This window comes from Rutilus rutilus (genome assembly GCF_951802725.1).
Source record: "Rutilus rutilus genome assembly, chromosome: 11".
Lineage (NCBI taxonomy): Eukaryota > Metazoa > Chordata > Actinopteri > Cypriniformes > Leuciscidae > Rutilus > Rutilus rutilus.
The window spans coordinates 39,422,308-39,431,255 of NC_140216.1; the positions used below are offsets into that span (position 1 = coordinate 39,422,308).

At 39.7% G+C, this 8,948-nt stretch overlaps 1 protein-coding gene across 1 annotated transcript in view; it reads left to right on the forward strand.

Annotated features, from left to right (window-relative positions):
- LOC311300165 (NLR family CARD domain-containing protein 3-like) overlaps positions 1 to 6,810 on the forward strand; it is a gene marked incomplete at its 3' end in the record, with an annotated part of 46,799 nt that extends 39,989 nt beyond the window's left edge. Inside the window, exons 7-10 of the mRNA XM_084424298.1 lie at positions 2,101 to 2,274; positions 2,467 to 2,640; positions 6,140 to 6,313; positions 6,633 to 6,810. Of these exons, the coding sequence (XP_084280424.1) occupies positions 2,101 to 2,274; positions 2,467 to 2,640; positions 6,140 to 6,313; positions 6,633 to 6,810 (700 nt within the window). The remainder of the gene's footprint in view (positions 1 to 2,100; positions 2,275 to 2,466; positions 2,641 to 6,139; positions 6,314 to 6,632) is intronic.
- Positions 6,811 to 8,948: the final 2,138 nt, after the last annotated feature.

The window sequence follows — 8,948 nt, forward strand, 5'->3', positions numbered from 1 at the left end:
AAAGTTAATCAATATATTACATTTAAATAACCAAAATTTATTTTTCACTACTTAGGCTATTATTTGTTGTTGTTGTTACAAAGACAAACATACAGAGAGCTGAAGATCCACTTGAATACTGGAGAATGCAGAAAAAAAGTCTACCCCCACCTATATTGGCATTACAGTTTATTTGTACCCCAGCCTCCTCTGTACCATGTGAAGTGCTGTCTAAAGAGGAGAAATATACTCAGCCCCAACACTGTGAAACAACTTTTATTTCTTAATAAAAATAATTAAAAAAAATTATCACCTTTTTGTTATTCCTACAGTTACATAAGCACTATCAGTAACAAGTGTCATAAGCACATTTAATAACAGATGATCCTATTAGACCAGTGGTTCCCAAACCTGTCCTGCCGGCACGCCAACACTGCACATTTTCTTTGTCTCCCAAATCAAACACACCTGATTCAACTCATCAGCTCATTAACCCATGTGAGGGTGAGAGCTGATGAGAGCATTAACCCAGCTGATGAGTTGAATCAGGTGTGTTTGATTAGGGAGACAAAGAAAACGTGCAGTGTTGGGGTGCCGGCAGGACAGGTTTGGGAACCACTGTATTAGACAATGTCCTTATTCATTATGTGTGTGTGTGTGTGTGTGCGTGTGGAGAGAGAGATAGAGAGAGAGAGAGAGAGAGAGAGAGAGAGAGAGAGAGAGAGAGAGAGAGAGAGAGAGAGAGAGAGAGAGTAGACCTACATTAAATCTTATTGAATCATATAAGCTTATATTATATTTTATTGTCACACTTTAATGGGAAAATTAATTTATTTAATGAACAAATCAAACACAAGCATGTAAGGCTTTTATTTGTACACATAACATTGAAACTATGGAGTGTGTTGTGGTTGCTACATCTGCCAGAGCTTCTAACACAGGCTTCTGGCTGCTTTAATTTAAATAATCACCAGATGGCGCTGTTCTCGACACTCTCGAAGCTTTGAATCTTTTCCCAGAACAGTCAGGGGAAAGCCTCAGTGATTCACAAGGCTTCATTTCCCCATCCCTAGTATTCGTAAAACCAGTCCAGGCAGGGGTCAAAATCCATATAAGCAATCCATACATGGGAAACAAAACAAGAACAGGCAAGAAAAGAGACCTCCAAAGCGGTGTGACATTAAACAAGGACTCCGTGACAAACACTTAAACTACCAGGGTGTATATATGTATACAGAAGCTAACAAGGTGACGGGAAACAGCTGTGTGCAATGATCAATGAGTGACAGAACAGGATGATGGGAAATGTAGTTATGAGTGAAGGACACCATGGGGGAAGAGGACCTCCAGTGGTTACACAGGGAAACACAAACCAGACACTGTGACATCTATTCACTGCCAGCATCCCGTTCTCCAAAGTATCATTGCACTTTCCACTTTCCTGCTTTCAGTTCATCCGCTCAGTTGTTGTCTCAATAAACCCCCTATTAACTTCAATCTCCTTCTCTTGAGTCTGCTTCCTTAACAGATTGCCATACAAAACATCTACTGTGAAATTACTAATGGGAATGTTGCTTTTTTTTTCGATTCTTTCCAATGTGTCTGACATCATTTTACAATATCAATGATTAAACATGACTGGATTATATTAAGATGTGACAACCGTGTTCATATACAGATATGTTGATGATTTTTGGTACTTGCATTAAAAAATAATATTTGGTTACACTTTATTTTAAGGTGTCATTGTTACAGTGTAATTATATATTTAAGTACTGAGTAATATTAAGCAATTACATGTACTTAGTATAGGATAAGGGTAGGATTAGGATTTGGTTGAGGGTTAGTTACGTGTAATTATGCATAATTTACCTGTTATTACTATGGTAAGTTCATGTAACATATGTAACAAGGACACTGTTAAATAAAGTGTTATTGAATATTCTTGCAATTTTTACCAAATGGAGACTAACCCGCTCAAGCAGTTTGTAGAAGCGGGTCTGAACCTTAGACTGGACCTGTTAATGGTGCCGTGGATTAAGTCTCTGATTGTGAAGTTCCTGCTTATCTGAGCTGTAGATCCTGAACTGAGAGACTGAAGAGTGTAATTGTTCTCTACAGGTTGTGGGATTGTGGTGTTAAAGATGAAGGTTGTGCTGCTCTGACTTCAGCTCTGAGATCAAACCCCTCACACCTGAGAGAACTGAGTCTGTCTGAGAATAAAATAGGAGATTCTGGAGTCAAGCAGCTTTCTGATCTACTGCAGGATCCTCACTGTAAACTGGAGAAACTGAGGTAAGATTTGATAAAAGTCTCAACGTCGTCTGTTTTTCTCCTGTGGTGAATAATCAATGATATACACACACACACAAAAAAAAAAAAAAAATATATATATATATATATATATACACACAAAAAAGTTTACCATCAAGAAACTGAAAAGGATGTTTAATCTTCATTATATTCATGTGTCATTGTTCTCTATAGATTGTTGGATTGTGGTGTTACAGATGAAGGTTGTGCTGCTCTGACTTCAGCTCTGAGATCAAACCCCTCACACCTGAGAGAACTGAGTCTGACTAGAAATAAAGTAGGAGATTCTGGAGTCGAGCAGCTTTCTGATCTACTGCATGATCCTCTATGTAAACTGGAGATACTGAGGTAAGATTGTATAAAACGTCTCGTATGGTAAATAATGATTGTGTTGCAGATCTGCCAGGCTCTCACTCCAGCCAATCACAGTGCACTCCCTCACCTGAGTTCTAATCACACACACCTACACCTCCTCATCACCCTCATCACTGACACTATTTAGACACAACGTGTGTCCAAATTCGCATACTATCCGTCCTAAATAGTATTCGAATATAGAATTAGTACGTCCCAAATCGTAGTATGTTGAAATGAATGTTCCAAAGATACCCGGATGGTCTACTATTTCCTGTCAGAATCCGAAGTGTAGATCGATGCGCACTCACGGCTAATATTGCCCACAACCCATCGCGTGTTGGAGGAGGATTCGGTTAGAACTACAAACGAGTGAAAAGTGTTAAAAAACTACAGACATGGAGGACCTGCAAGTCCAGCGGTTATGTAGAGGGGTTTAGATAAAGGGGTTTGAGTGATTAATTATCAGTATCTTACCTGACAAAAAAATATATATATTCAATGTTGTTTACATTATATTGCATCTGCAGCAGCATTGTGAACTTTTGTAAAGATACGTTTCGCCTTTAACCTTTAAATGCATAATTATATTCAAATTGCAAACACATGAGGAGAGTCTCCGCATGAAAGACCCACGACTGGCAGACGAACGTGTAACTGCATTTCTCTCCGAAACGGTAGGAAATGAAATTGGATTGAATGGAGGATTTTAACTGTGACAAGATGATTCACAGAGCAGTTTACGGTGACAGGATGCACGCGACAGATCTGTCCGTTAAGATGATGAAGTAGTATGTCCCAAAGCTTGCCTAGTGCCTACTCTTTTGCTACACACTCAAAAGTATGTACTTTTTCTTCACAAAAAGAGTCCATACTTTTAGGGTGTAATATAAGTAGGCGAATTGGGACGCAGCAACACACTTCACTACAGTTCATTGTCTGGTCTTGTTTGTATGAATAGGACTACTAACCCTGTCTTAGGCCCCGCTTACATGAAGGGAAGACACAGATATTTCCCTGCAGTTTTGCCTCTCATTTGCCCCTGTTTTATCACAGAAAACTATTATTTCTAAAAACTCCGGCCAAAGTGGAGATTTCTGATAACGCCGGTGTCAACTGGGAGAAACAGGGTTTTAGGTTCTCAAACGTCACATTATGCGCCAGAAAATGCTTAACGTCATGTGAGCGCCCTATGAAAGGAACAGGAAGTCGCTCGTGTTATTCGTTGTTGTCGAGTCTGAGGATTCTGATTGGCTTGCATGGCTTTGTCCTTCTCTCTACACTGCCGCCCATAGGTTTGGAATAGTTATGATGGCGCTCGATGCGTATTTATGCGGGTTGATGTAAATGACAACTCTTTTGAAAACCATGACGTGTGCACAATGCTATTATTGAAAATGGAGGGAGAGAGGAGGGGGGGGGGTATTTTCTCTAAATAATCGGCTATGTGTAAATGTGGCCTTAGCGACTACTACCTGATATCTCCAGCGACCCTTCTCCAGTCTCGTCTCCATTCTCCTCTGTCTCCAAGTCTAGTGTTCAGAGTTCCAGCCTTCACTGCATCATCTACCAGTCATCACACCCGTCAGAAGAAACATACTATTCACTGCCAGCATCCCGCTCTCTAAAGTATCATTGCACTTTCCACTTACCTGCTTTCAGTTCATCCGCTCAGTTGTTGTCTCAATAAACTCCCTATTAACTTCAATCTCCTTCTCTTGAGTCTGCTTCCGTAACAGATTGCCATACAAAAAATCTACTGTGAAATTACTAATGGGAATGTTGCTTTTATTTTTATTAGATTCTTTCCAATGCGTCTGACATCATTTTACATTATTAATGATTAAACATGAGCGGATGATGTAAAGATGTGACAACCGTGTTCATATACAGAGATTTTGATGATTTTTGGTACTTGCATAGAAAAATTATATTTGTTTATACTTTATTTTAAGGTGTCATTGTTACAGTGTAAATATATATATTTAAGTACTGAGTCATATTAAGCCACTACATGTACTTAGTATAGGAGAAGGGTAGGATTAGGATTTGGTTAAGGGTTAGTTACGTGTAATTATGCATAATTTACCTGTTATTATTATTGGAAGTTCATGTAACATATGTAACAAGGACACTGTTAAATAAAGTGTTATTGAATATTCTTGCAATTTTTACCAAATGGAGACTAACCCGCTCAAGCAGTTTGTAGAAGCGGGTCTGAACCTTAGACTAGGGGTGGGCGATATCTCGATATTTACGATATATCGAGATATTTTTTAAACTCGATATGGATTTTGACATATCGTATATATCGATATATTGTTTATATTTAATTCTGATTTCGGCAATTTGCTTGTTTGCCTTCTCTGTGCTGTGCTCGCGCTCGCCCCCGCCCTCCTCCGCCTCCTTGCTTTTGTTCCCCCTCCCCTCGCGTGTTGTCTCATTCAACCAAGTGCCCCGAGTCCGGTCAGGCACATACATTTTTCCCCGCCCAGCGAGTGCTTGAAGTGCGTCAGAAACAGCGCGCGCGCGATCAGTTGTTGTTGGTAATTTTTTGTGTAGCGTCGCCTCTCGCCGCATTGCTTTTGTTTGAGGGCGCACTCACACTTAACATGCTCCCCTGTAGAAACGGGCCTGGCAGCTCGCGCAAGGTCTAGACGCGGTGAAAGTTTCCTGATTGTGACGGATGGCTGAATTTACATGACACATTATAAATTAGCATTAGCCTAAGTTACCTATTCTGCTATACAGTGCCAAAAAGAAGAGAAGAGGATAAAGGTGGATAAAGACAGAGGTAAAGTGATGTAATGAATGAACAGTTTATCTAATTGTATAGTAGTAAGATACTGTAATTTAATGGCAGTTATTTTTACCTTAAACTTTATGCTAGCAGTTGTTCTGAGTTCCCCAGAGGCCCCAGACAGTGTGATTTTGTGACAATCATGTCAATTTTTAGATGCATTTTTATCACTTTTTTTTTAATTAATGTTTTACTCTACAGTTGTGCAGGTTTTGGGGGATATATGGCTTTTTTTTTTTTTTTTTTTTTTGCCAAAATTAGTAATGATATTTCTATACAGGTTTATTAAAAATAGTGCAATATGTATTATTTCTTCCTTTATTTTACAGTTAAATTATTATTTTTGTATACAGGGATTTTTTTTTTTTAAATGTCGCAGAAGCACTTTGTTCCTACATGAACAGCCTACCTATTTGCACGTCAATAAAAAAAAGACTTTGTGGTATTTGGCATATTTGTTTTTGCAGTAGTTTTTGGGGGGTTATTTTTCCTGTAAAGATATCGAGATATATATCGTATATCGAGATATAGCAAAATATATCGAGATATATTTTTTGCTCCATATCGCCCAGCCCTACCTTAGACTGGACCTGTTAATGGTGCCGTGGATTAAGTCTCTGATTATGAAGTTCCTGCTTATCTGAGCTGTAGATCCTGAACTGAGAGACTGAAGAGGGTCATTGTTCTCTACAGGTTGAGGGATTGTGGTGTTACAGATGAAGGTTGTGCTGCTCTGACTTCAGCTCTGAGATCAAACCCCTCACACCTGAGAAAACTGGATCTGTCATGGAATAAAGTAGGAGATTCTGGAGTCAAGCAGCTTTCTGATCTACTGCAGGATTCTCAATGTAAACTGGAGATACTTGAGTAAGATTTTATAAAATTCTCAATGTCGTCTGTTTTTCTCCTGTGGTGAATAATCAATAATATACGGTATTCAAAAAAGTTTACCATCAAGTAACTGAAAAGGATGTTTAATCTTCAGTGGATTATTTCCAAAGCTTCTGAGGTCATTTTACTTTTGATAGTTTTGATGATTTAAGTCAAAAACATGATTGGATGTCGTGAAAAGGTGACAACTGCTTTCATATATAAATCTGTTGAGGATACATTCATATATATATCATATCATTTATATCAGTGCTTCCTAAACTGAGAGACTGAAGAGTGTCATTGTTCTCTACAGGTTGAGTTATTGTGGTGTTACAGATGAAGGTTGTGCTGCTCTGACTTCAGCTCTGAGATCAAACCCTTCACACCTGAGAGAACTGGATCTGTCATTTAATCATCTAAGATATTCAGATGTGAAGCTGCTCTCTGATCTGAGGAAAGATCCACATTATAAACTGAAGACACTTGAGTAAGTAGTGATGATTAAAACTGTTGATACGTTTTTATAATTGAAATTTAGTTTACTTTTCTTGTGATGGTGAATTGCACACTATAAACATGTTTAATAAGAGTTTGATTCATTTATTTATTTTTATAATAGTTTATAGCAACAATTAAATATCTTAAAGTTTCTTTTTATTTCAAACAATTCAATATTTTGCTTTTATCATTGTTTTTTTATCCCTAAATTATGTGTTTTTAGAGAATGTAAATTGCAATCAAATATAATGGTAAATATTTATCACTATAATTGCCCCTTCGCTAAGCCGAGCCCGAAAACTGCCACAGGCCAATCGTGGCTTAGAAACCGTAACTAGGCGCGGGAGGTCTGGCAAGCTTTCGAGCGAAGGAAACTTGCCGAAGCGTTGTGCGTATGGATTGTGCAAATCTCAGGGCTGCCAACTCTCACGCACTGAGCGTGAGACTCACGCAATTGACACTTTTCACACGCTCTCACGCCACACATCCATTTTCTCACGCACAGAAAAATTGCGGAGCAAAGAGGTACTTTTAATATTAAACTAATTCTCAGCTCTTAGATTCCGTCAATTTTATTACGAAATTCAGACAAAAATATTATATTTAATTTGTTATTTTTAACCTTTAATAATACCAGATTGGGCCCTCTATGTTTACAGCATTAGGTGAGATTTTTTATTTTTTAAATAAAATTTAAAATAAACATGTATCCAAATTAGTAAATATTGAATCAAAATTGGAATCAAATCACAAGAATGGAATTGAAATCTTGAAATTTTTGTCAAGCAATAATAAAAACTGTATCCTACCAGACATTGTACAAACATTGTAACATCCATCCATCCATCCATCTTCTACCGCTTATCCGGGGCCGGGTCGCGGGGGCAGCAGTCTAAGCAGGGATGCCCAGACTTCCCTCTCCCTAGACACTTCCTCCAGCTCTTCCGGGGGGACACCGAGGCGTTCCCAGGCCAGCCGGGAGACATAGTCTCTCCAGCGTGTCCTAGGTCTTCCCCGGGGTCTCCTCCCGGTGGGACATGCCCGGAACACCTTCCCGGGAAGGCGTCCAGGAGGCATCCGGAAAAGATGCCCGAGCCACCTCAACTGACCCCTCTCGATGTGGAGGAGCAGCGGCTCTACTCTGAGCTCCTCCCGAGTGACCGAGCTTCTCACCCTATCTCTAAGGGATCGCCCAGCCACCCTGCGGAGAAAGCTCATTTCGGCCTCTTGTATCCGGGATCTTGTCCTTTCGGTCATGACCCACAGCTCATGACCATAGGTGAGAGTAGGAACGTAGATTGACTGGTAAATCGAGAGCTTCGCCTTGCGGCTCAGCTCCTTCTTTACCACGACAGACCGGTACAGGGACTGCATTACTGCAGAAGCTGCACCGATCCGCCTGTCAATCTCCCGTTCCATCCTTCCCTCACTCGTGAACAAGACCCCAAGATACTTGAACTCCTCCACTTGAGGCAGGAGCTCTCCACCTGAGGCATTGTAACATGTTGTCACTAAACTTCATAAAATTCTATTTAGTTACCAAATGTTTTGACAATCACACTTATTGTGATGCAATATTTGTTTTTACAATTGTTTTTGAGGCGGCTGCTGCTTGCGCTGGGACCTATAGGCTTTAGCTTCAATTATGATTAAATTATTCTCTAATCGGTTGCATATTATGTTGTCACGTTAACTAAAGAAAACTAAGGGAGGACTCAAATGCAAAGAATAATGATTTATTTAATAAAAGAAACATAAAGTAAAACAAAAACCCACAAGGGGGAAAAACATAATACAATACAAAACAACAACTTCAAAAACGAACATACCAAAAAGGTCACGGGAGAACGGGAGACGTGTACAAGACAACGATCCAACACAGACTGCAAACACAAAGGAACTTATAAAAGGGACAAATCAGGCAGGTGATGAGGGAACAACAGGTGGGGCAAATTAAACCAGTAATGAGATAACAAGGAGGGTGGGGTCAAAACAGAGACAGGAACACAAACACCACATATGCTACACGAGACAGGACAGGCATGTGACATTACCCCCTCCTTAAGGAGCGGCTACCAGACGCTCCACTAGGGACGGGAGGGACAGACCAGGGAGGGACGGGAGGGACAGA